We start from the raw sequence: 27524 nt of genomic DNA on the forward strand, positions 1-27524 counted from the left end.
TCAGTGAATGTTTGGTAGGGAAACTGATCTCCAGAGCCCTCAGATGATAAACTCTGACGAGAAGAGTTGAGTCAATTTCAGCATACAGCTAGCACCCCGGTCCTTTCCCTGGCTCACACAGCAAAGTGGACTCGCTGCCCATGCTTCTGCCTCCATTAAAGGAAGTCTAATGCTCACCTTTTGTGTGATTATGCTACAGAAGCAGAATTCAGTGTTAAACCAAACTGATGTGTCCCTGCACAGAGGAGTAACTTTTTACATAGTGTTAGAAGTGTCTTGCAAGTGGCATGGGCAACAGACACACGAGCAAAGAGAGGGACTGGAAAATCAGTTCTGAAATTGTAGGCTCCCTAGAGAAGGGAGCACTAGAGCTGGCAATAGAATGCTGGTCTCCTGAATGCTATTAAGTGATGAGGCTCCTTTTTGTTATGATTGACCTGCTACAGGAGGGTCACCTAAAGTCCCAGCCAGGAACTGTGTGAGATACTAAGTTGTGTATCTCTTGGGTTTTTTTGGTCACAGAATGGAGTGTGCTGTATGTGATCATTGCGTCTTTTGTCATTGTGGTTGCCTTTGGAATCTTATCCTGGACTGTGGTCTGCTGTTGTAAGAGGTAATAACCTGAGCCCTTCAACCAGGGGTCTCAAACTCAGTTTACCTTAGGGCCAGTGCCAGTCCTCATATCCTCCCAGCCAGCCAATAATGTCACTCCACCCCCCAAAAACTCTGCCCCCCCCCACCTGCCTAAGGCTCTGGGAGGGAGTTTGACTAGGGGAGGAGATCTGGGGTAGGGGATTGGGGTGCAGGCTCTGGGAGGGAGTTTGGGTGCAGAAGGGGTGAGAGGTTGGGCTCTGGGAGGGAGTTTGGGTAGGAGAAGGGGTGGGGTTGCAGGATCTGGGAGGAATGAGGGGGGAGAGGTGCAGGCTCTGGGAGGGGGTCGGGTGTGGTGCTTACCTGGGGCTCCAAGGCGGGACGGGACGGGGGACCTCCTCGTGCTGCTGCCCCCAGGCACTGCCCCTACAGCTTCCCATTGGCCGCAGCATGCAGAGGCACAGCCTCGCCCAACCCCGGGGCCGCAGGCAGACACATGGAGCTCTGCTGTGCTACTGGGGCCCCTAGCCATTTTAAATCACCTGTGGGGGAGTGCCCAGGGGCAGCAGGTGGGGCCAAGGGAGAGACATGGCCCCAAAACTTCTAGAGCCATTGGGGAGGTTCGCTGGCCACAGGTGGCCAGTGGGCCGTGAGTTTGAGACCCCTGCCTTAAACCCTTGTCTCTAATACTTTAATACATGTAGCTGCCTCCTGAAACCGAGGTCATGCAAACAGATAGTCTAAGCAGGTCACTTTACATAGGCTCTGTTATTCCCGTATCTAAAAGTGTGTCATTTGTTGCCAGTTTAGAAAGAATGGAGTATGAACAATGATGTAATGAGGGGAGAGTAGGGTGGAGGGGTACAGGTGAAACATAAAGGTCCTAGAACTCTAAGTTCAATTTGGATGCAAGATTTTGATTTATAATAAAAGTGTGCGCCCAAAGGAACTTTTTTAATATAGTGTCCTTTCCTATGGATAAAACTGGAAACAAGTTACACAGCTCTTACGTTTAGATCTTTTCCTATCTGGGTTTGTCTAAATATGCATTTCAGACTAACTTTTTTCCTCTTCCTCATCCCCCTCCAGACGAAAAGGAAAACCCAAAAGGAAAAGCAAATACAAGATTTTGGATGCCACAGATCAGGAGAGTCTGGAGTTAAAACCAAACCTCAAAGCAGGTAAAACATGAGAGAAGATGTTAACGCTTGCAGAATTCTGACACAGGAAATCCCGCTCCTGCAGCTGTAAAATTGCAGTGTGAATCTAGCATGGTATTGAATGATGATGACAAGGCTAAGAAGGTCTGGGCTCTTGCTTCATATCTAAAACCTGGTCACTTAGTTAAAGCATCGAAACCTCTTTGGTCTAGAAGGGAGGCTGGAGACTGCCTAAGAATAGTCTCTGTCCTGGTATTTCCAGCTTCTGTCACATTAGAAAAAGCACATGTACAGCCACTCCTGGTATTGTGGTACTTCCGGTTCTGAACCCAGCCAGATCCAAGCAGTGAAGAGATGGGCAAAACCATAACCAAAAGCTATTTCTGTAAAGAGTTTGGGGCTCATTTCTTGGGCCTTTGTTGAATATGTTTACTCATATCTAGCAGGATAAAAACCCATTGCCCTCATTAAACCTCTCAGCTGGATTCCAGAGCTGAGCCTCTGACACATATGCGTTGCAGCTGAGAAATGGAGCAGCATACTGGGTTGGACTTGCCAATGAACAGCAGGACGTAGTTTGACTTCTCAAAACGCACTGGGGACCGTGCTCCTGCGCAGCCTGGTCTGTTCTTCTGACGATAGGCTCTGTGATTTTTTTCTCTCCTCCCGCCTAAAACGTCCATCTAAAAATATCCCAAGAGTCTATGTGAGAGTTAATTGTTCCCTCTTGTCGCTGCCATAGGACAACTAGGCAATGGGCTGTGTGCAGAGAGGTTCTTGTAATTGTAGTGTGAGTTTGAACTGAGATGGGTGGGAAGAGTCCTAAGCAAAGTGTTTGTAAATGTCTAGATTCCTTGGGATCACAGGTTTGAACGCCTGCCATGCTGGCTAGGAAGACTTGATATCCCCCATGGGAGCAAGAGCTTTTAAAAACCTAGGTTGTGCATGCTCTGTGTAAACACGGAATCCATTGGCCTTTTCCACCAGGACAGGGTTTGTCCCTGTGTCCCGGGCCAGTATTTCCCTCCCCTCTCTCACCTGGTGTATCCTGCTGGTTGTCACCCTCCACCCCAGAGATGGCTGCATTTGTTATACAGGATGTAGGTAATCTAGAAATGGTGTGTTTGTATCTGTAGAACACCTGCACCAAATCATTGCTGGTGGAGAATATGACTGAGGGTAGGAGGAAGAGGTTGCAAAGCATGTGTAGAACTTACACACACACTCCAAAGAGTGAGAGAGATTTAGCTCTTAAAATAATTCTTGCTAATGAGACTCTTCACCTACTGTTCGTGTGAAAGGGAGAGGTTGTTTTAACGGTGCATGGAAAATAGTCCTTAATTTTTATTTGCTAGCTGAAAATAATTGCTCATCCTAGTATTATCCTACTTAATGATGTTCCAGCAAAGTGAACAGTACCTAATGACGCAGTGGAGGGCATTGCCATGACTGTGCTGATGAGATAATTCCTTTGGGAGCAACGCATCCTGAAAGCCCAAGTCTGAATGCCATTGAAGAAAGGGGGTTCTTCCCCCTCCCATAACATGCCCACCCTAGTTAAGTCTGACCCTCTGGCAACTAGCACCGAAGAGCCTGACCACCAAACAAAGGGGTTATTGTGCCACCATCAGTCTGTGGCAAATGTACCTCAAACTCTCACTTTTCACTGGTAACTAAATTCCCTCCTTGATGCTTCAGATAGTGTCTGCTAAGCAGAGTGTCCCTTTGCCCAGTTACACATGGGAACATTCCTACTTCCAGAGCAAATGTTGCATTTCACGATAAAATAAAAGCTGAAATCTAAATTACTTCCTCTGTTGACAGTATCAGTAAACATGTCTCTCCTCCGCCCTTGTGAATTTAATCTTAATTCAGCCCGTTAATTTACCTTCCTTCCCTTGCAGGCCAGAGGAGAAGCAGTGATGCTAGAGAAGGTGAATAGTAAGAGTGTGCAGTGATATTCTGTCACACCCCTGCCTACTCTTTACTACAGCCTCTAACCCCAATAGAACTAAATGTAGGGCAGTGAGGTGTGACAGCCCCAAACACCTCTCATCCACCCTGACAACCGCACCAGATTCTCTGCAGGTTGTTCTGGAGATCAACATGAATGTGTGACCCTGATTGTGTCACAATGCCTGAAACACATTCAGGGGTGGTTTGTTGTCTCGCAGGCTCGGTGGCTCTTGGAGGGAGTTGGGGGATAGCTCCAGGAGATTCAGCTGAGTTCTGGACGGATGACATGTGCCTAATAGCAGCGCCGAGTGAGCCTGCGGTCCCTTCTCCTGTTCGCTCTAGTGTATGTTACTGAGAACGTTGAAAGTGTTTCTAATGTGGGATTCTCTTTGGCTTCCTTCAAGGCAGCAGACAGAAAGCTCAGGTCCTTAACACCAGCCTGATGCATTCCGAATCTGAACTGGACAGCGACGAAGCCATCTTCACATGGCCAGACCGAGAGAAAGGGAGACTACTGCGGAGTCAGAATGGCTCCCTGCGCAATGGGCAGGTGCTGCCCAAACCGAAGAACCAGAGGGAAGAAATCTTGTAGCCAAGCGCTAAGTTGCCTTTAGCTAGGGGACCGAGTGAAAAGGGAGGCGACTCCATTCCCCTGTCCCAGGGGGGCCCTTGGAGACCAGTTGGATCGTTTTAGGACAAAGCTGCTAACTTATTTCATGGAAACTACCTTTGTTTTTGTGGGTTTCTTTTCGTTCGACTAGAACTGGCTGTACTTGAATCCTGACTTCAAGGGAAATCAAAGGGAGGAAAAGGACCTGTGAAATACAGACTATCTGGCATCTGGAATGCCACAGGACAGAACCACTTACCACAGCTGTGAAAGCACAGACCCACCCACCTCCTACTGCAATGGAGGCAAAATTCCCATGGACCTTCAGTCTACTCCCTACTGGAGGATTCTTCTCTCTGAAGGAGGGTCAGGGTCGGGCTTGTGAGAGCCGTGCTTTGGGCTCCCATCAGACCACCGCAGCCTCCAACAGTGATGGCACACTGACTGACTGACTTTTTAAAAAAGAAAAACAAACCTAGCTCACATGCTACTTCAGCTGCAGAAAAAGCTTTCCCCCCCCCCCCCCACCCCACCCCGCTCCACTGATTAAGCACCATTTTCTAAGAAATTAACCTTGTCCTTTCACACCAGCTAACCGCGTGGGGTGGGGGACATTCAAAATACTGTGCTCACCCAGAATGGCCTGCATCAGTTCACAGCTATGAAGGGGTTGTAATTGTTTTAAATCGTTAGTCTTATCACTGGGAATGGAGATAAAATGGCACCTAATCAGATGCCAAAAACTTAGCTGGAGTGAACAGCCCAGCTCCAGAGTCTGTGCTAGCCAGCTGAACGGGGCGCCCCCATCCCTGCACCCAGCCCTTCCGGGTTTGTACCAGACCCAGGGGATCATTTGCCAGTGCGAAGGAGAGTGCCTGCCTTTCTGGTATCTGTGACTAATAGCTTAATTCCAAAGCCCTGGGAAGCTTGTTCAGCTCCACGGCACACTGTCGATTCTGAAACACTTCAGTGTGTGCTCAGTGACACTGTAGAATATCAGTACTGCCCTCCCTACTGTACGATGCCATGATGCTGTCCTTTCTTCAAACACTTACACACGTCAAAGACAAACATGGGTGGATACCTTCACTCCCCGATGGCTGGACATCCCCCTCCAGCTGGCACATCAGTAGCCTTTTGTTGCGCTGTCATTGAGTAGCCCTGTGTATGCTCCTAGCATGGAATTGTTTTGACTGATGGCTGACATGCACACGTCAAATTTATTAACTGACTGAAACAGGGACCATTCAGATCCTCTTTGCCCAAATACCTGCAGGTGGCTCCCAGAGGCACATCCCCATAGGGAGTGTGTCCTCGCTGGGCAGCGTGGTTCTGAACTACATGCCCCTTTCAGTCGATGACAACGTGGAGTCGAGTGATTGTGTGTGACGCTCCCTCCCCATTGCCATGTCTGTCTCAGCATGCTGCTTTCTTGAGCCAAACCTCCATCTTTGGCAAGTGTTTGCCCTTTTCAATGGGGTGTCAGATGCCTCAGCCCCTCTAGGGTGAGTACTTAGTTTTTGGCCTTTCTTTGTGTTTAATTAAACTGGTAACTTGTTTCATTGGCTTCCTTTTTTGGATACTGAAAGACAAAAGGCTTTAAACTCCGAAGTTGTATTTATGTTGCTGCACTACTGATTTGTGTTGAACCAGATGAAGATTAAAGACACTATTTAATTTGAGGGAGTGTTCCCCTCTGAATGTAGTCATGGCTGCTGCTAATTTAATGTTTCCGTGCAATGAGATGTCTTCCTTAGGCACAAGTGTTGGATTCTGTGTTTATTTCTACTTGGCTAATAAGACATGAGGATTTTCGCAATTGACTTAGGCCAGCTGTAGTTCTTGACCTCATGTGATAGTGCCTGTTCCTCTCTCCAGACTCCTGTGGTGGGCTCAGCCTGGCTGGTCTCCCCCTAGGTGATGGGACCACCAACATGTTGCCATAATCCCACATGCACTCCTGCCTTACCCCCGCCCCCCATGCAGGGCGAAGGTAACACCAGACTTCTCCATTTAAAGGGACACAGTCAAGTTAAAAATCACACTTCGGTCTGAAATTTACTGTTGTAAGTAGCACTGAAACCTGTGGGCAGGGTGTCATCCATGAAACTCTTTTAAACTGATGGTAGGTAACCCTTTAATCTTCTCCTCCCTTAGGCACATACTTTAAGCTGGTCACTCCCCTTCTGTCCTGGGGAGGTTCTCCCTGCAAGGAATTCTCAGCCTGTTTGCAGCAGTGAGGCTTTTAGGGATTCTTTTCCTGCAGAGATCAGTACCTCTCACAGGAGATGCACGCTGTGCCTTTACACTGGCGCTCTGCCTTCCTGTTACAGAAGGGGGAAGCATTAAAACCTGTCCAGCTATTACTCGACAGCACCTTTGTTTAGCTGAGGGGTTGTTTTTTTCCTTCCTCCTGTTTCACTATGGGAACTGATCACTTACACCGAAGTGCTTTAGTTGGCTGACTGCACTGCTGTCGATAGAATAGTTGTTTCCTGCCTGGCATGGAGACGACTTGCATTTTGCAGAAGGCGATAGGCCTTCTACAGACTCCTTGCTAACCAGTTTTGGTAGGAGAGCTTCCTGTCCTTAGTCATTTGTCATCTCAAAATGCAGGCTTATAACCGCAGATCACAAGTCCCGAAGTTAGATTTCCTGCTTGCCATTAGTATTCTTTTATTGTGCAACATTCTGCATCTGCATGAAACACCCCCTCAGCTACCTCCCAAAAAAACCCTGTTCTGCACTTCAGATATTAACCCTTTGTGCCTCTAAATTGTTTCACCCTAACAGAGGTTATGAAGAAGTATGTCCAGTATATACACCTGCCCTCACTGTGCACTGATAAGTATGAGAAGCTTTTCATAAATGAATTTGGAATCTAGGAGACTCTAATGTCAATCAAGGGACAAGAGGTCAGTGAAAAACCCTGACAAGCAGAAGATGAAAGCATTAGTTGCCTTGATGTGAAAATCTCCATTAGGGTGGAAGAGGGTGTGGGCAGATTGTCTGCTTGGAAAAAGACAACAGCCCATGTTAGAGACGATCCTCCTCTGATGTAGGAGTGTGTACAATGAAAGCATTAGTTTAAAATCCTGTAACTCCCTTTCCTCCTCCTCCCCCCAGGGTATTATTAATATCATTGCTCATTTGTTACCTAAGTACCCTGATCCTGGTTTGACCTTGCAATAAGATGTTTTCTGCATGGGTATGCATTATGATTTCACAGTTAGAGACTCTATGGCTACAAGTTACCCATGTGTGGAAGTTAAAAGCCGAGACATCTGTTAGATGAACCATCAGCTGAATTTGATTTTGTTTTCCTCACTCTTCAGTGTAAATGTATTTCAGACACACACTTCTGTTTAGTAAAGATGTTTGAGTCAGAGGCCAGAATCTCTTGCAATGCTGAGATCCAGTTTTAAATAGTTTTTGTTAATTTTTCCTTGTTCTGTACACTGGGGTGGCCCAACCTGTCTGACCTTTAATTTCATGATGTTTGTTTGATTGCAGTGTTACTTGGATCAAGACTGGAAAATGATTTTTTTAAAAACCACATTTCTTGCAAATAAAAGGGGAAGTTGTTTTGCTGCTGCTTATCTTACTTCTGGCTCCTGTTTCTCTCTAGATATACTTTGGTGGGGTGTCTAAACCAGGCATCCCAAATGTGGGGCTCTTCCACTTGGAAAATACGCTGCCTACAGTCAGTCAAATATCCTTTTGTTCCCTTTTCCCTATCCTCAGTGTCTGCAAACCACTTTGGAACCATTGACTTGCCCAGCTGAGTGTTGCATTTGCAACTTGTCAGGAGCTGGGTCCAATATTCTAAATGTGTAGATGGTTGAAACATGCTTCACCTAGAACTCAGAGGCTGCTCGAGACTGGCTGGAGCATCCTGTGCTGGATCTTGTCAATCTTGCCTAGACACAGTTCTCTGTGTTAGCTAGGGATGGCCCAGGATCCGCAATATAAAACTTCATGGGTTTTATGAGACCTACCAAAGATGCTTTGAGTGGGTGCCCCTGCTTTAGTGCCAGTAGCTGTCTGTGCATGAGCTTGACAGAGCTGTTGAGAATGATCTCTTCAGCTCCCACCTCCTGTGCTAACTTTCCAGCCATTTCATGGCGATTACCTTGCGAGACAACCCCACTAACTGCTCTTGACCTGACTTCTTGCTTTTCAGGCTAGGACCGAAGAGGAAGTTCAATAAAGACAAATGCAAGCTACTACTTCACTTGGGAAGGAAAAATCAAATGCACAACTACAAAATGGGGAATAACCGTCTTAAGTGGTAGAACTGCTGGCAGAGAGCTGGGGGGTTATAATGGATCACAAACCGAATATGAGTCGTCAGTGTGATGCAGCTGCAAAAAAAAAAAGTGAATATGATTCTGGGGTGTATTAACGGGAATGTTGTGTGTAAGACATAGGAGGTAATGGTCCCGCTCTACTCGGCACTGGTGAGGCCCTAGCTGGAGTAGTGTGTCCAATTCTAGTGCCACTCTTTAGGAAGGACATGGACACTTTGGAAAGAGTTCAGAGGACAGCAACAACCGTGATAAAAGGCTTATAAAACCTGACCTATGAGGAGAATGTTTAGAAAAAGGTTGGGCTTGAGAAAACAGTCACCCCTCTGTCTTAAAGGCTGTTATAAGAGGACCGTGATTAATTGTTCTCCCTGTCCATGGGAGGTAGGACAAGAAGTATTGGGCTTAAGCTGCAGCCAGGGAGATTTAGGTTAGATGTTAGGACAAACTTTCTAATTCTAGGGATAGTTTGGCTCTGGAACAGGCTTCCAGTGGGGTTGTGGAATCCCCGTCATTGGAGGGTTCTAAGAACAGGTTGGAGAAACACGTATCAGGGCCAGTCTGGGTTTACTTGGTGCTGCCCCTGTGCAGGGGGCTGGACTTGCTGACTTCTTGAGGTCCCTCCCAGCCCCACGGTTCTGAGTCTGTGATTGCTCAGTCCTCTGCTGTGTGCCTTGTCTGTTGGAGGACACTGCTGAGCCACCCCAAAGGCAGCCTCTGTGCTGGTGAGCAATACAGTGGGAGTTGGTGCTGGGGGCACACAGGACCCCCCCCCCACACACACACACACACATACCCCATCTCTGACATCCAGCCACGTGCTTTAGCCGCAGAACCAGCCCTAAGTGCAAAGGCTGCCGCAGTCCCTGGCAAAAAATCTCTGACAACTAAGATTTCCGAGGCTGGGCGTGGAGAGAGAGAGCTTCATGTGCATCCGCTGAGGGCTGCTCTAAGGAAGCAGGAGATGCAAATGTGGACTATTGATTTCACTGGAAAGCAAAATTGCTGAAGCTTCAGGGATTGAGCTTCAGCAAAGTGCCCCAGCGCACGGGCTGTCTGTACCTCCTAATGAAGCTGAGGAACGTTTATTAATTAGTGCAGTCCTTGAAAGAGATTCACAGGGGCTGCCCTGCTGTCAGTTAAAGGAGTTGCTAGAGAGATTGCACATTAGCACTGCAGCTGCCAGAAGGAGCCTGTGTAACATTAGGGTGCTGGTTTGTTTCAACAAGTGGAGGGAACTCATCTCTTTCCCCCACGCCAGCCCGGTTACTGTACAATTTATAAACCATGCACTGGCGTATAGGCAGCTGCTGCTGCTAGCAGTCACTCCAGGAGATGACCCGGCCGTGCACTGTGCTACCTGCGCATAGCCCCTGCTGCTCAGGGCAGCCTCTTCCCTCCCTTTGCTGGCTTACGCTCAATTTCTAGTTGGCTCAAAAAAAAAAACAATCTTAAATTTCTCTGATTGTCTAATGGCTCCAAATGGCACCATCTGCCCCAAGCCCCCTTTGCTATCCCCATCTCTTAGCCCCTTGTGCCTGCTGCTATTGGGCAGGATCTGGCCACCTGAGAGCCAGATTGTTACAATGTCCCAACAGCCCTACCGCTTTTTAATCGTTTTTAAGTTACAGCTTCCTAAAATGGCCACGTCTCAACTTTTTCTAGTCCAGGATCTTCCCTGCCCATCTAGCCAGGATCCCCCACCCACTTAGGGATGGCCGTGACCCCAAGGCTATGAGTTCATGTTCTTACTCAACCCTCACCTGGGGGCCTGGCTTTTTATTTTAGGTGGGGAACAAGCCACCCGTTAGCTCTGGGGCTAAAGGTTTGTAGCCAGCACTGCCCCTAGTGGAGATTCATCAGCATTGCACCCAGTGAGATCACAGGTGGGGTCCAGTGGTTGCCTGCTGGATGAATCCCAATCCTGTCCTCTGCATTAGGCCATGCGGCCTCTCCCTAATCTAAGTGTCCAATGAGGCAGCAGGTGGCTCCTGCTGATGAAAAGAGCTAGGTATTAGTATCATTAGCTTGTGGTGTGCTTTGGGGCAGGTACTGACACTGTTCTGTGTTTGTACAGGGCCTAGCGCAATGGAGCATGGATCTCTGATGGGGGTCCCTATGAGCAACCTCAACACAAAGGAAGAATGATTAACCCTGAGGCTCTGATGCCTTCTCTGCTGGACTGTTCATTGCACCAGTGCGGCCCCATTGATAGAGCTGCACCCTGTGCGAACCCTCGGGATGAGGGTCAGCTGCAAATTGCAGGTTATCTTTTGCCCCAAGGCAGCAGCGCTGCACAAGGGGTCTGCACTGGCCTCAGCCCTCCTCCTCTCGGGACCTTCAACTCAGCATCTGCTCTCTCCTCTTTCGAGAGGCAGCTGCAGCTCATATGGGGGTGCAGGGGCTGCCGTTAGCCAAGTCCTCCAGAGACCCTGCCATGGTCCTGAAGCACCAAGCCTGCCTCTTCTGATGTACCAGGCAAGGGGAGAAGCTACACAAGGCCCAAACTATCCCTGAGGGGGCTGCACCATGGTTCTGTCACCAAAACAAAAACCACCCCCGGGCCCTGTCCCTCAGGGGCCAGTCCAGGGTCCTCCTCTGCAGCATGTTTGCTGGGTGTCATAAACAGATAGCTAAGGGTTAATGTCTCTTTCACCTGAAGCACCTGACCAGAGGACCAATCAGGAAACCGGATTTTTTCAACTTTGGGTGGAGGGAATTGAGTGTCTGAGGTCTTTGTTTTCTGGCTGCCTGCTTTCTCTGAGCTTTGGAGAAGTAGCTCTACTTTCTAGTCTTCTGTTTCTAAGTAAAAGGACAAAGAGATCAGATAGTAAGTTCTATGGTTTTCTTTTCTTTGGTATTTGCATGAATATAAGTGCTGGAGTGCTTTGATTTGTATTCTTTTTGAATAAGGCTGTTTATTCAATATTCTTTTAAGAAATTGCCCTGTATTGTGTCATCTTAATACAGAGAGACTATTTGTATTTTTTCTTTCTTTTTTTATATAAAGCTTTCTTTTAAGACCTGTTGGAGTTTTTCTTTACTGCAGGGAAATTGAGTCTGTACTCACCAGGGAATTGGTGGGAGGAAGAAATCAGGGGAGATCTGTGTGTGTTGAAGTGGCTAGCCTGATTTTGCATTCCCTCTGGGTGAAGAGGAAAGTACTTTTTGTTTCCAGGATTGGGAACAGAGAGGGAGATTCACTCTGTTTGGATTCACAGAGCTTGTGTCTGTGTATCTCTCCAGGAGCACCTGGAGGGGGGAAGGGAAAAAGGATTATTTCCCTTTGTTGTGAGACTCAAGGGATTTGGGTCTTGGGGTCCCCAGGGAAGGTTTTTCAGAGGGACCAGAGTGCCCCAAAACACTCTAATTTTTTGGGTGGTGGCAGCAGGTACCAGGTCCAAGCTGGTAACTAAGCTTGGAGGTTTTCATGCTAACCCCCATATTTTGGACGCTAAGGTCCAAATCTGGGACTAGGTTATTACATGAGTGGCAGCTGGTGGGAGACAGAATCCAGAAGCCAGTAGAAATATTATATTTTTCTTTTCTCTGCTAAGGGCTTTTTAGCAGAGAGAAGCAGTTGGTTTTAAAAGGGAACCAGAGAGAATTTTTTTTTCTGCTCTCTCTCGCAGTTTGTGGCTTGCATGTTAAGCGAGAAGCCATTAAGAACCTGTTAAGGGTCTTTTGTCATGCAATAGCCCTCCCATTAGGAGGCAAGACCAGCACTTATAGGCATGCAAATAAAGTGGTTTTTCTGGTTTCCCTTCATTGAACATTAGCTAGAGAGAGAAAAGGACAAAAAACACTGTTGCTAGGCAGACTTCAGGAGGCAACAGAGAACCTGCAGTTCAGAAGATAAACACCGGAGGGCACCCCAACACAAGAAAACAGGAATCATGACTTCTAAGGCAAAAATTGAGGCCCAAGAGCAAGTCAGAGAAGCTGAACACAGGCGACAACTGGAAATAAAACAAACAGAGATGGAAATAAGAGAAAGAGAAAGAGAGGCGGCCCACCGCCGAGAAATGGAAAAACAACAAAAAGAAAATGAAGAGAAGGAAAAACAGAGAAAACATGAACTGGAGTTGGCAAAAGCTGGGCTGCATGTGCCAGCCAACCCTAACAACCCGGCGCCAAATATTGCTCCACAGCACAGGAAATTTCCCACCTACAAGGCAGGTGATGACACCGAGGCCTTCTTGGAAAATTTTGAAAGAGCCTGTCTTGGGTACAGCATCCCCGAAGACCAGTACATGGTAGAATTGAGGTCACAGCTCAGTGGACCTTTAGCAGAGGTGGCAGCTGAAATGCCTAAGCACCAAATGAATGACTATAAACTTTTTCTAACCAAGGCCAGATACAGGATGGGGATAACCCCAGATCATGCCCGTCGGCGTTTCAGAAACCAAAAGTGGAAACCAGAGGAGTCATTTCCCAAACACGCCTACTACATTGCAAAAAACTATGAGGCCTGGCTAACAGGAAACAACATTCAAACCTTGGAAGAACTGAACCTCCTCATACAAATGGAGCAGTTCTTGGATGGTGTTCCTGAAGACATCACGCGGTACATACAAGATGGAAACCCCAAGAATATCGCTGAGGCGGGGGAGATTGAAGCCAAATGGATGGAACTGGCAAAAAGCAAAAAAGCTACTGTCAAGGGGAACGATTACCCCAGGGGGCACACAGACCATAAACCCTACCACCGAGGACAGCCAAAGACCCCACATACCACCCAAGTAAAGCCACAGATACCCTACCCTTCAACCTCACCAGTCTCCAGTAACTCACCTCGGCCCAGTGACCCATCAGATGGAAGATGCTTTAAGTGTAATGAACTGGGACATATCAAGGCCAAGTGTCCCAAGAACACCATGCGAGTGCAATTCATTACACCACCATCACACCCAAGATCCCCAGGCCCGGATGCCTCTCAAATACCCTTGGAGCGAAGGGAAAATTTGAGAGTGGGCGGAAAGAAGGTTACGGCGTGGAGAGACACGGGGGCACAAGTGTCAGCTATCCACCAATCCTTCGTTGACCCTAAATTCATCAACCCAAAGGCCAAAGTTACAATTTACCCCTTCATGTCACAAGCTGTAGACTTGCCTACAGCTCAACTGCCTGTCTAGTACAAAGGCTGGTCAGGAATGTGGACTTGGGCTCCCTTGCTCTGCTTCTAGGCCTGTGCATGGTGCTGACAGCCCTGCGTTTAGGGTAAGGTCTGCCACCAGCCCCTTCCCGTTTTGCAGGGAGGCCAGGCCAGGAGAAAGCCAAAGGCCTGGCACTGAAGCAGGTTCAAAGACTTTTCTTTCCCTGAGGGAAAGTTTAGACAAAAATTGAAACATCTTTGTACCTACAAGAGCTGCAGTGATCACCTTGTTAGCAAGGTTCAATGTACCATCCCCCCTGCCCAGTTTGGGGGTGTCCAGCTGCATTTCAGACTCATCCTGGTTTCCGCAGTCCAGGATTGCCTTGCTATTCCCTTGGACACTAGGTGGTGATTTAGCTGCACTTGCTAATGAATTTGCACTGATGCCATTAAGGTTAACTACCTGCTCGTTAACAAGAGAAGATGGCTTTGAAGGGGAAATTGTTCTAATAATTCTTGTAGTCAACACCTATGAATGACACCAGCCTGGTTGTACTGCACCAGCTCCCACCTGCATGTTACATTAACAGCAGGGTAACACCTGCACTGCCACCTGCTTTTGGAGCTCATCAGATCCAGGGGCCGGTTGCTGGCATGTCTGTTCTGCAGGGGCCACAGGCTGCATGGGACACAGCCGCGCTCAGGAATGGCTCTGCAAGCTGGGGCAGAGTGGGACACTGGCCTGATATGGGGGGAGCAGCCTGCAAGGGTGGGGCCAGCTGAGGTGCTGAGTAGGGGGGTGTTGAAGCTGCTCCGCAGATCCGGCTGCCCTGAGCCCATTTGCGCTGGGCAGCACATCTAGGCAGGTGGTTACTCAGCGTGGATAAAGGCCAGGCTTTATGCTGCTTGCTGTCGAATCTCAGGGCCTTGATTTAAGGAGAACCCGTCTCTCAGGGGCAGAGCCTGCCCAGTTTCTCCAGGAGACCTCTGGCCAATTACTGTTGTTTGCATTATGGTAGCAATGAGAGTCCCCGGCTGAGACAGGTTCCCCAGTGCGCCAGGCACTGCCTGAGCCTTGACCAAGACATGGGCCCCTGCACAGAGAGGCCTCTAGGAAGAGGCAGCTCATCCTCCAAAGAGGGTACAACTGAAGGGCGCAAGGGTGGGACACAAGAAGTGCCGTTATCCCAACTGCATAGATGGGACGCAAGGCCCAGAGAGACGCAGCTTTTGGGGGCTAGTACCTCCCCTTCCGTTCCAGCCCCGGGTTCTGCTTGGAGCCCAGGGCTGGAATTACGAATCCCTCTTAGTTTCAATGCAAAACCATCAACCAGCCGAATGCAGGCCAGGCCGGGTCCCGCCTCCCTCTAACCCCGCGCGGCCCTTCCTGGCCACCCTGGCGAGGAGCCTGCATTTGCAGCAAGTCTCTGAAGTGGAGAGATTTGGACTTTGCTGCCCCAGGATGCCCCCAGCAGCACCCGCCAGATTCACCCCTCGCTTGGGGAGATTCTGCTGCCCGGTGAAGCTTTTCCCTGCATGTCCTCCTGGCAGCACAGCTCTCAATGAGCTGCCCTATCTGCTGCAGCAGCCAGTCTTGCACTGAGGGGGGGCTGGACTCATATGCACAAGGCTTCCCTGGCTGCAGATTCCAGCACTGGGAGAAGCTCCCCTTAAATTCCTGCTGAGCAGGGCAGCAGGAAGGGAGAGGCCCTGAGAAATGCTGGGGTGGGGAAGGTGCATCTTGGTGTTTAACTTTAATTCATTAGAGCTCCAGTCCTAGTTGTCCGTTATCTGCTCCCCTCTCCGCTCAGCCTGACAGGTGCTGAGACCCCCCACAGCTCAGTCCCCGCTCCCAGGAGCGTGCCTGTGGTGCAACCAATGCAGCATCATGCCCCTTCTGCTGCCCCCTGGCTTGCAGTGGCTCTGACCCCTCTGCTTGGTGCTTCCCAAAGCCTTCCCATGGCTGCTCCAAAGCCAGGACCCTCTGCCAGCATCCCCTGCCCCAGACATGCTGGATGTGTCACACCCTGGTGTGGTCAGCCTCTGGCTGCGACCATCCACCCACTGCATATTAGCTGCCCTCCAGGGGCAACTCTGGGCTTAGGAAGAGGGAGCTCATCACCAGCCTTGGCAGAGAGAACCCCCAGGTCCCTGCTCTGCATAGTGGAGACACTGGACTCAAGCAGCTGCAGAGGCAGCTTTCCACTAGCCAATACATCCCACGGGGCCCCTCTGAGTAAGTCTGGATTGTAATGAACTGGAGTTCAGGGGAGCTCATGTGCCTGTGCACTGTGGCCCTCTACTGGAGGGAATCAGACTGTGCCACTGTGTCTCATAGGCCCCGTACTGCAAACAGAGTCTCCTTTAGCCCTGGGGCCTGTGCTTTAGGGACAGGAGGATCTGAGGTCTCTCCACCCTTCTCTGTTGCTGTGATGTCCTGAGCGGTTGTGATGTGAGTACAGGTCACGTCGTAAGGGGACATGAGGTTGGCTGTGAGCATGGGACATGACTCACATGCAGATGCTTTGCCATGCAGAGGGGGAGGCCAAGCAGGGTATTGGGGCAGGGCGGAGGCATCCTGCTTCTGGGGATGTTTCACTGGCTGCCTGGGCAGGTGCAGATAATGCTAGTGATCAATACAGCCCTGGCTCCCCTATTCTGTGTGAGTCCCATGCTCCTTAAAGACCTGAGCTGGGGCTGCCGGCCCATGGGATAGCACAAGGGGTCTGGTGACCCAGGCCTGTGAAACTATCCCCATCTCCTGGGCTAACGTGGACCCTGGAATTAACCCTATAGCAGGTTTCAAAGCCCTTTAATTTCCTGGCGTGTTTGCTGTAGTTTAATCTGGTATTTCAGGTGACTTTTGTTATGTTCACAACCCCATACAGAGAAATTAGAGAAAGGCCTACACGCACTGGCTGGAAGGCTGCAGCAGCCCACTAGATTTCTTAGAATTCAGAATGATGATACTCGGGAACCCCAAAACAGAGAGAGACAAAGCAGGCTGCTCCCTAGGCAGAGAGGCCAGCTACTCTGATCACAGGTTTCTCTACAGAGTCCCATACTTTGCAAGCAGGACCAGGAACACACCCAGGTCTTAAAGTGAGCTTGCAATTCCAAGACAGCCCTCCACCTCACAGCTGTAGCTGGTTATCGGCCTAGTTTTCAAGCCCAGGACCCCAGCTTCCCCTACTGCACGTGTACACAAGTACCCAGTGTGTGTGTGCATGAGCACCTGCCTGAATCCTTGTACATCCGGATGCAGGCAGGACATGGGTAAACATTGCTCAGCCGGGAGGTCTGCCTGGGGTCTGCACATCTGCCTTTGCTGCCTGCCCTGACTACCTCCACTATGGAAACCAAACAGGGTGTTAATTTCTGGGTACGGTTTGGGACTAGGAGTTAAGGCCAGAATCTCCAACAGGGCCCAGAGCTGGGGCCCAATTCCACAGCCTGTTGGGTGCTGAGCGCACCTGGGGGAATCCAGCCCTCGTTTGGGTTCCTGAAGGGGAGCCAGGCGGTGTGGATAATCTCTCATTAAGCCCTCACAAGCCACAGGCGTGCCCACAGCATGGTGAGCAGCCCAGGGGCCTGGCAGGGCCTGTGCAGCCCCTGAGCAATGTCACCTTCCCATGTGCCAAGGCCCCACGCTAGCTAGCACTGAGACCGTCTTTCCATTGTTCAAAACAATCTCTTTTCCACACTTGCTGCCAAAGCTTTCCCGCTTTCCCCAGTTCTGCACACTCCAGTATATTTAGCTGCCTCTAGCCTGCTACCTTTCCTTATATAGCAGAGGCCAAACGAATTTCTCACTCTCATTATTAATAGCCTGTGAGGAGTTCTGAGGAGGCTGCCAAAAATAGCAGGCAAACACTGCACGGCCGGCCGGGAAGCGGGGCATTACTGCTGAGGGACGGGAGTGAAGGGCCCTGCCAAGAAAGTGCATTCTGCCAGGAGGAGGCCTGGGGGGGACTCCTTGTTTTTTTCCTTTTCCAGCTGGTCACTAGAACAAGGTGTCGTGTGTCCCCCACCCGCTGACCTCCCCAATACTCCACCTCATGCCTCCGGGTGGCTGCAAAGCCGCCTCTTGCGTCTGGGACATTCTGCAGATCGGAGGATCCACGCTCAAAGCCCAGAGGATTCTGCTGCCGAAGGGACCCGGTGGAGGGAGAGCTGGGAGGTAGGAGCTTGGTTTTAGAGTCTCTCTAATCACTTTGCAGGCACGAGGCTTTTCACAAATTGTGGGGGGGGGGGGGGGCGGTGTTCAATATACTAAGAGCAACCTGCATGGCCTGGGACAACTTTGAGATGGAGGGGTCAAGTCCTTTCCACAGCCCCTCCCCATTCCTCCTTCTCCCCACTGCTTTTCTGCTGAAGGCCGATGGAGCCCTGATCAGTGGGGTTTTGGCATGTCACAAATGAGGGGTATTTGGCCTCCCCACATCTCCCAGAGTCTGGGTGTCAGGGACTCCGAAAGTCACCCCAGCCCCAGGTGAGCAGGCGGCCCCAGTGCCTGAGGAGTGCAGGCAGAGGGGACCGCGGGGGACCCAAACCATCGACACATTGCTGTGCACGCCAACTTGGAAAAGCCAAACTGAAGTCCAGAGCCACTGGCGAGAGGCGAATGCTCCTTGCAGCAGGGTCAGGAGAGTGGCAGCGCATGGCGGGTTCCCTTCTGGGCCTTGCCAGCACGTGCCCTGACAGAGAGCCCGGCTACACCGCTAGACCCAGACAAATCCCCACATCCAAACCGACCGAACCCTCATGTCTCCCCAGCGCTGATGAGCCAAAGGTTTTGGATGTCCTAAGACAAGCAACCACCTGAGCTCCCCTCTGACATTCCCTGGAAACAACCTGGACCTGAAGTCCTGGCTGCTTTTTGCCTTTTGTGCCATGGGTTGGTTTGATGGCAGCGTCTCTGAGCCCCTGTGGCTGCTTGCGGCCAGGGTCTCCTAGGGCTGCTTCCTGGCCTGCTTCAGCTGGCGAAAGGGGAGAGGCAGAGGCCTCTTGCAATTTGTGCACACGCAACAATATTTACTGGTAAATAAAGAGGCTGGAGGATTCATTAGCGTAGATCTGTGCAGCTCCCTCGCCGTCTGCCTTGCAGCCGGGCATGGTTGTGTGGTGTGGAAGGGGTGGGACTCGTCTTGGGATGGGGAGGTGAAATCTGCCTGCAGCAGCAGGGGAGGGGGAAGCCCCAGCAAGGAACCAGTCTCCTTTATAAAGAAGAGGGGAGCATCTTTCTCTCCATGCACCTGGAGGTGTCTGCAAGCCAGGCAGGGTCTGCCTTTACATCTCCTCTCTCCCCTCCCCTCCCTCACAAGGAACTTCTCAAGCTGAACCGCGAGGATGCTGCATGCTCCTCGGGAACAGAATGCAGACAAGCTGAAGGAGTTCTGTGGCAAAGTCAAGATGAGCAGGCAAGTGCCGGGAACTGGCAGGCGACACCACCGCTCCCGGGTGCCGGCGCTCCAGCCCCAGACAGAAGTGGAATCACCTTCAGGACAGTAAGTGGCTCAGCACTGGGGAGGGGGCCAGAAATCAGGATGCTGGGGACTGCAGGGCTGGGCGAGCTGGGTTTCCCTGTGCTGAGTGTTTAACCTTCACTAGTACAAGGCTGGTGCCTGGGCTCCCATCTCCCACGCCGGAGAAGCCTTTTGTTATTTGCAGCCTCTGCGCTAGACACTGATAATCAGAACCGTAATCAGCATTTTATTTGGGCTTTGGCTCCTTGCAGCAGCTTTGCAGAGTGTGTGTGTGGGGGGCTGAGTTTCAGCCGAGCGTGGGAGGAGAAGGGGCTTGTAGTCTCAGCAAATGTCCTGCAGGGTTAAGGGTGGCTGTGGTCCTCCTGCTACCCCACCCCCTCATCTGCTTGGGCCCAGCGGAGGTGCCCTGGGATTGTCACCCCTGGCAAAAGCAGAGAAGCAGGGTCATCGGCAAACTCTCCACAGGGACGGGGGGCTGCAGGGCAGCACGAAGCAGGCTCCGCACCACCCTGGCACCCCCACAGTGTCTGCACGGAGTGGGTGATAATGGTGCCCTGGGCAATGCTGCTGTGGGGCTGGCAGCCTAGCAGGGTCTCTCTCTTTAGAGCCCTGCGCCCGCTGTGGGGGAGAGAGCCTGAGCCGTAAATCACCAGCCTGCAGGCAGCAACGTGGCAGGGGCCTCCCAGAATGGGGTGCAGGGCTCTCCTGCTGCTGGGCAAATCCTCTGGGGGCCAGGACAAGGAGGAGCATCCCCTGCATTAGTGGGGGGTGGGAGCGAAGAGATCCCAGCTCTAACTTCTGGGCTCCTGATCCCCATTTTCTGCACATGCCCACGGAGGATTGTCGTGGCAGGATGGGGCTCCTCCGGGCTAGCTGTCAATCAGGCCCCACCTTCGCATTGTCACCTTGATTTGAAGCAGGGGGAGGAGGGGTCACATCACAATTTCCTAGCTAGCTGGTTTCTTCGGGGTGGGGGCAGAGGGCCCTGAAGCAAGTGTGGGGGAGGAGGGTGCACCTTGGAAGGAGCTGCCCTCTCCCCCTGCACCCAGCCTGGCTGTGTGTCTCTCTTTAGCCGCTTGCTCTGATAAAGTGGCTAATGCAGTTGGTTTGCTCTGGATCAATGGCCGGGGGAGGTGGGGAGCGGGGCCAAGCCGGAGCCACAAACGGTACAACTTGGAAGCGGCTGTGTTAGGAGCGCCTGCCGAGCACAGCCGGGCCGCACTGGGGAGAGAACAGAAAAAAGACACTTCCTTTTATAGGCCGGCTGGGGCTGTGCTGGCCCTGCCGGTTGCATGTAAATCCCCACATCAAAGCCACTCTTGGCAGCCTCCCCGGCCTCCATTGCTCTGGCTTGTTGTTGTTCTGCCTGTGCAATGGAAGCCTCAGGAACCCCCAGGGGCCAGCTGCTAGCTGGGGATGTGGGGAGAGCTCCATGGAGGGGCAGCAGCCGACAGGGGCTGAAGATCTGGCCCACGTATGGGGGTTGGGGTCACTCAGCGATGGCTCCCCCGGCCCAGAATCACAGGCTTGGCACCCAGGTGTGCCAGCTTCCCCCTCCAGTGAGTGGCCAGATATGTTTAGAGGGTCAAATAAAAGGCACTTGGGAGCAGTGGACCTGGTCCCAGCCCCCTGATTTATCAGAGGGGGTTTAAATCTTGCCATGGGGCTGCAGCCTCCTGCGAGTTTCCCCTAGCACAGTGCACAGCTGAGCAGCTGCTGGCTCAGAAACTCATCTGCACCCGTCAAGGGCGGCTCCAGCCCGGGAGGAACGATGCCACCCCAGAGGGGCTCTGGCAGGAGCTCTGGCCAGAGGGAGGTTTGCAGAGAGGGCTAGGGTTGGGGCAGTTGAAGGCTGCCAGATGCAAACATCTGGTTTTGCAGGGTGGGAGAGTTCTCTGCTTAAGTCTAGGCAAGACCTGCCTTGGGGCCAGCCCCCTGCAAAGGATGCCACATCCGTGAAAGGAAGCGAAGAGCCCGGGCTGCTCCTCAGCTTCCCATCTCAGCTCTCCTAAGCCACTCGGCTCAGGCTGCCGGGAGACAGGCTCCTGTACCCTCCAAGGTCACCAGGGCTCACCCCTGCACCCACAGCCAAGGTCAGAGCAGGATTCCTCTGCATGGTTGGTGCTGGGCTCCAAGGGATAGCGGCAAAGCTAGGGTGTGGGGTCTGGGACCGCAGGCGGGAGTGAAGGGCACCGCAGAGCCGTGGGGGGCGAGTCAGGACTGAAATGCACTGAGCTGTGGGGGGAGCCCATGACTGGAATGAGAGGGGATGCGGCTGTGGATCAGGAGTGAGGGGCTGGGGGATATGGAGGCCTTGTCTGCAGGTTGTGGGGGAGGCTGTGGGGCAGGAGGGAGGGGCATTGCCACAGCTGCCAGGAGGAAGCTCAGCCTGGCCCTGCCCAAAGCGCGCCTGGCTCCCCAGCTCTGGCTGCTCCCCACGTAACAAATCAGGTGGGGAACAGGGTTCAGCCCCAGTGCCTGTCAGTGACACCCAGGCACCTCCATCCCTGTGGCTTTCCTGGGCCCCTTCCAGAGCTGGGTCGAAGGGCCCAGGCCCGCAGGAAGTCTGTGCCAGACCTGGGACTTGAATCCAGGGCTCCCAGCTCAGCCCCTAACCCTTGTTCCTCCTTGAGCCAGGCACCTGATTGTGGTGTCACAGTCCCCTAGGCACCTGCTGGCCATCTAGCCAGAGCCCCCTCAGGGCAGGGGCAGGGGCATGGCAGAGATTCCTGTGGGGGGGTGGGGGCAGCCATCCCTTTAGCAAAACAACCGTGATCAGCTGGGAGACGGAGCGGTGAACAAATGCAAAGGAATAGCAGAGCTCCCCAGACCAGGCTCCGGGCTGTCAGGGCCAGTTCCTGTACCAGCTGGGCCATTTCAGAGCCTCTCTGCTGGGGGTGCTGTTGTGAGCAGACAGAGACCCTGTCCAGAGATCCCTGCCGTGCACTGCGCACACAGCGTCACACGCAGGCAGGTACACAGACCTGGCCACTCACAGTGCACGACCACCTGCATCCACTATTCCACTAGTGCACGCAAACGCCCCGGGCTGGTTCCCCTTGCACTCACACCGGAGGAGACCTGCTGCTCACTTGCGTGTGCCCTGTCCTAGGCATTCTGGTATCACACCCTCCTCTTCCTCGGCCTTTGCAGCCCTTCTCTCCTGGGGGAAGGCAATGAACCCTGGGGTGAGCTGAGGGCCTGATCCGGCCTGCTCTCGGGGCGTGAATGGCTGTACTGAGGTGGAGGGCGCTCCTTGGGTAGAGGGGAGGGTCTGGCACTGAGCCTGCCGCCAGAGCAGTGCCAAACTCCAAGGAGATGGCTGCAGGCAGAAGAGAGCTCAGCACAGGGAGGAGAGGGGGTGGGACGGATTGCACGGGGTTTGCTGCAGGCTGCCCTCCAGCCCTCTGTGTGTGTGTGTGTGTGTGTGTGTGTGTGTGTGTGTGTGTTGTGGGAGCGAGGCCCACCCAGGGTGCTGGCGATGCAGGGCAGGAGGTGCTCTCCTGTCTGAGGGGTACTGCAGAGGCAGGCCAGCGGGAAGGGTTAAGCTCCTGCTGTCTGGGCAGAATCAGGCCCAGGGGCCGCTCCAAGGGACACACAGTCACAGTGTGGATCTCTGCCTGTGGGGTAGGGTGACCATAGGCCCCGTTTTGGCCACGACAGTCCCTTTTTTAATCCCTGTCCCGGCCACCCTGACTTCTGGCAAAAGTGGTCATTTGTCCCCTCGATCAGTTGGCAAGAGCAAACAGGACAAATGCCCCTTTTTATCAAAACAGTGGGGTGTGGTGGAACGGGGGAAGCGGTGATGCCAGCCCTGTGCAGGGGGAGGCAAGGCTCAGGGGGTGGGGCAGGTAGGGCTCCTGCAAGCAGCGATATCAGCCCCAGCCTCACGCAGGGGGCAGGCAGAGCTTTGGCAAGCAGTGACGCCTGTCCCGTGTAGAAGGAGGGCTTGGGCCAGCCCTGTGGTGGTGAGGGAGACCACAGGCCAGTCCCAAGGTGGGGGGCTCGGGCCAGCCCCACCACGGTGTCCTGTTTTCCCTTTGGGAAATACGGTCACCTCCTGTGAAGGCAAGAGAGGGGGATCCTGGAGTGTGCAGGGTACACCAGTCCCTTGTCTGGTGCAGGAGGAGCTGCCCAACCCCTCTGCTGCTGGGGCTTGGGCCAGGCCCAGATTTCAGTCCTGGGAGCCAGCAGCCCAAGGACCACAGAGGACCAGGGCTGGATTGCAGCCAGAGGGAGCCAGGTCCCTCCCTGGGGTACCGCCAGCCGCTTGGGTGGGGTGCACTGTAGGGATGGCCCTGGCTCCAGAGGCCGAGCAGCGTCTTGTCTGCTGAAAGCTGCTGCTCTCCCAAGCTCCCGGAAACCGGGTCAGTCGCGCAGTAAGTGCATATTTGGCACCCGGCAGCTCCTTGCAGAGAGATGCAGCACGTGCGGTCGCTGTCTGCCCGGTGCTGAGTCATTGCTCGCCTGAGGCCACACCGCCTGCTCTGGAGAATGGGCCACTGGGACCAAATGGTCTCCTGGGCCCAGCCTGCCCTGTCCCCAGAGCCCAGAGGGCTATGGCCCTGGCTCTGGGCCCAGGGGGCTGTGCTCTGCCCATCTTCCTCAGCCAGAGCCACTGCTGCTCCTCATGGCTTGCTTGAAAACCAGCCCCATCAGACACGGGCCCGGCCAGGCCTCTTCGCAGGGGGAGGAGAGGGGCCTGTGTTTGGCTTGGACCCAGCGCTCCAAGGGTTCATTCTCCAGCTCTGGTTCAGTGCAGCTCAGGAGAATGGGTGTTTGGGGGAAAGCTCCCCCGTTTTGGTGCCATTGACTCAATCTCCCCTCCCTCTAATTCCGCCTTGATTCTGGACCCCGTTCTGTGGCCTCCCCCAGACCCGAAACCCCCCTGCTTGGCCCCTCCAGGCTGGGGCTCAGACAACAATCCCCAGGCACCCAACTCCACAGCTGGGGCTCTCAGCAGCAGCCGGAGAGCCCAGCTCCTCCTGTTCCAAGGGTGGGGGCTGGGAATCAGGATGTCTGGGTTCTATCCTTGGCTCTGGAAGGAAGTAGGGTCTAGTGGTTAGAGTAGTGGGGGCTGGGAGTCGAGACTCCTAGGTTCTATTCCCAGCTCTAGCACCAATTTGATATGTGACCTTGGGCAAGTCACTTCCCGTTCTTGGGAGATACAATGGCCAAAGAGGGGCCTGGCCCAGCAGCTGGTATTGCCAGAGGCTCCGCTCTGCCCAGCCTCTGTGAAGAGCCAGCTTCTGCTCAGCACCACAGCTGAGAGCAGGAACTGGGGTGCGGGGGCATGCGGCTCTCGCTCAGTGACCTCGGGCAGCATGGCGCGCGCTGAGGTGGCGAGCCGTCCTCCAACCTAGAATGGCTCTGCAGCCCTCCCAGCCTCTCCACTACCTGTGGCCCATCCAGCATCCCTGACCCCAGAGTGCCTGAGACCAGGGCTAATGGCGCTGTTGGGGCCTGTAATGAGCAGGCCAAATTCACCCCTGCACTGATGCAGGGAATGGGTGGGGACGCGTGTATCTCTTATGCCGTCGTCTCCAGCCCCTCCTGGCCCATGGGGAATAACAGAGGGGCAGGACTGCCCCAGCAACCCCTCCCCCCATCCCTGACCTACCCATGCTGGGGAGCGGGGGCTCTTGCAGGGGGATCGCAGGCAGCTCCAGGCCAGGCTTGGGGGAGCCCACTCTGCACAGCTTTGCACCTCGTGCCAGCCAGGAAAACAGGGCGAAACGCTGCCCTGAGCAGGGAACACGGAGCCAAGGGCCCTCTGCATCCACTGTGCACAAGTGGAATGGGGTGCCAAGGGGAAAGGAGGGGGGCAGTGGGCCCAGCTACAGCAACCCCTTCCAGAGAGAGAGAGAGAGAGACACACACACACACGCACACACTCTCTCACAGAGCTCTGCAGAGGCAAGTGCAGTCTGCTCTGACTTTCCCTTGCTCCAAAGTCATCTGTGCCCTTTGCTCAGCGCCGGCAGGGCCCTTGGGGGACTGGCTCGGGACAATGCGCTGTGTGACGTAAGTGGCACCTAAGCCTCTGTGCGGGGGCTAACGTCACCCATCGTGCCTTGGAGCCAGGGATTTATTTGCAAGGGGGGAGAGCTGGGGTAGGGGGGTCCATTCCAGCCATCCATTCCCTAGGTCCAAACATTCCCAGCCCAATGGGCCCAAATCTCCCCTGCAACCAGTGCAACCTCATTGGCTCCAGCAGCGTTATTCCTGATTTACACCAGGGTGGGAACAGAATTGGAGCCAGGGAGCAGGTCCCTCCCCCAGTGATTTCCAGCAAGTTGCATGAGGCCCCCTCCCCCTTGACCCTGCTCTGTGGCTCCAAACCCCCACCAGGTGGCAGCTCCCGCTCCAGGAGTTTAATGAGCTTGTCCGTGCTCAAACAAATCCAGCAAGTGGCCCCTGGGCCTGATCCTTGGCTGGTGTAAATCAGTGCGATTCGGTGGATTGCAGTGGAGCAATGCAGATTTACACCCACTGAGGTTCTGGCCCTTAGGGAGTAGGAGGCGTGTGAGTCCCTGGGATCTTCCAGCGCCTGATTGTCCTTGTGGCTGAACCCCAAAAGGCCGCACTGGGTCTGCAGAGGCAGGGGGGCCCAGTGGTTAGACTCTAGCCTGCACGTGGCAGCGCAGCAGTCAGGGCCCTGCTCTGGCCTGTGCTATGGGGTAATAGCACTTCCCAGCCTCACGAGGGGATGGGGGTTGGGAGGCAAAGGTTGGGAGGTGCTCAGATATTACAGTGATGGGCGCCACATTGGGACCTTGGCTAGAGCGGGATGGGGGGGGGAGCATGAGCATCCGGTGTCGTTCCCAGCCTCAGTATTGAACTCCAAATGTTGCTTTGACAGGGAGAACACTCGAGAGGCTGAGTGAGTGGGGCCATGGTGCTCTCGTCCCAGCTGTAAGAGGATCCCACAGCATTGGAACAGAAGCCTCAAGTCATCCTTGAGAGGTAGGTGTTTAAGTCATTCCACCACCACCCCACCCATTTTACCCCTGGGGAAACTGAGGCACAGGACAGTGGCTGGGGCACAGGGTGACACAGCGAGTGGAGGCAAGGGATGGATCTAGAAAGGCTGTTGTGAAACTGACCAATTTTTAAAATGAAGAGTGGGTGGGACAGTGTGACACCAAGGTCCGGGGTTTGAGTCTATGACAAGGCATGGAGGTCTATTGGCTACACAAAAGTTAGGGGTAAAAGGTGCAGCCGGTTTTCTCTGGAACAAAGAGTCTCTCGATTTGTCTGTCTGGAGGGTCACAGGGTGCTGTGGATTTCATACCTAGTTCCCAAGGCTCAGCACAGATTTTTGCGAAAAGGGTAATAGACTTTGGGGTGGGGAGGTGGAGAAAGCCACAAGGATTGCAAACGCCTCCAGCTGTTATTTGTATTACAGTTGTGATCAGGGCCCCATTGTGCTAGGTGCTGTACAGACAGACAGTGCCTGCCCTGAAGTGCTTACAAGACAAAGGAGGAACTAATATCCCTGTTTAATGATGGGAGAAACTGAGGCAGAGAGAGACTAAGTGACTGGCACAGGGTGACACAGAGAGGCAGTGGCGGAGCTGGGAATTGAGCCCTGATCTCCTGAGTCCCCAGGCAGTGCCTTAAGCACCAGCCCAGCCTCTGAGCTAACACAGTTCTAGGTCTGAGCCAGGTGACTCACAGGCACATTTGTTGTGCTCCCGGCAGACAGCACTTGGCCAGACTGAGGCAGGAGCTCACAGAGTTACCAACTGCAGCAGAAAAAATGACCTGCACTAGGAGTTAATTGTGCAAAGAAAGAGGAAATGGTTTGGGGCTTTGAATTCTGTTCTGGCCTGAGCACCCCAGCTGGCAGAGCCAAGGTCTGTGTTAGGGTAATAAACACACAGTTATTGGGGGGTCTGGTTTGTATAATCTCACAGCTAGGGGAAGCTAGAAATAAGTCCCCATCCCTGTTAAATGTGTGCCTTTCACCTCACTAAGGCAGCCTTAAGAAAGATGAAATATTTCCTGCACAACAACCTGAATAAAACAGAGCTGGGGTGGGGGTTCTTGTTTTTTTACTTTTAACCTTGCAAGCAGTGAAAGAAAGAAGGCAAATGAATCTCCCCACCCCATGTGCCCCACCTGGGTGTGATGTCAAAGAGAGAATTCAGACTCAGTATTTCAAACCTTCCTAGACTGTGGAAGCAAGAAGAGCTGGTTTAACACATGAGTCTTGAGTTTCTAGCGGTTCAGGAGTCTCGGTGATTTGCACGGCTCAGACTGTAGATTTCTATCTAGCTGGGCTCTGATTTAAGGCCAGCAGAGATCATTAGATCT

General features: G+C 53.0%; 2 protein-coding genes across 6 annotated transcripts in view; both read left to right on the forward strand.

Annotated features, from left to right (window-relative positions):
• KIAA0319L (KIAA0319 like) overlaps positions 1-7921 on the forward strand; it is a 49234-nt gene extending 41313 nt beyond the window's left edge. For 4 of the 5 annotated variants that reach the window (XM_050932542.1, XM_050932543.1, XM_050932540.1 and 1 more), the window contains 4 exons: positions 523-613; positions 1681-1772; positions 3656-3685; positions 4112-7921. In XM_050932542.1, coding sequence (XP_050788499.1) covers positions 523-613; positions 1681-1772; positions 3656-3685; positions 4112-4299 — 401 coding nt within the window. In that variant the 3' untranslated portion in view covers positions 4300-7921. The remainder of the gene's footprint in view (positions 1-522; positions 614-1680; positions 1773-3655; positions 3686-4111) is intronic. The other variant, XM_050932541.1, reaches the window with a different exon arrangement.
• Positions 7922-17516: 9595 nt separating this feature from the next.
• Positions 17517-27524, forward strand: part of LOC127039232 (interferon alpha-inducible protein 27-like protein 2A) — a 28255-nt gene continuing 18247 nt past the window's right edge. Inside the window, exons 1-3 of the mRNA XM_050932575.1 lie at positions 17517-17899; positions 19044-19226; positions 26068-26171. The gene's annotated coding sequence lies outside the window, so the exon portion shown is untranslated. The remainder of the gene's footprint in view (positions 17900-19043; positions 19227-26067; positions 26172-27524) is intronic.

The sequence above is a fragment of the Gopherus flavomarginatus genome, chromosome 22, assembly GCF_025201925.1.
Source record: "Gopherus flavomarginatus isolate rGopFla2 chromosome 22, rGopFla2.mat.asm, whole genome shotgun sequence".
In the NCBI taxonomy this organism is placed as follows: domain Eukaryota; kingdom Metazoa; phylum Chordata; order Testudines; family Testudinidae; genus Gopherus; species Gopherus flavomarginatus.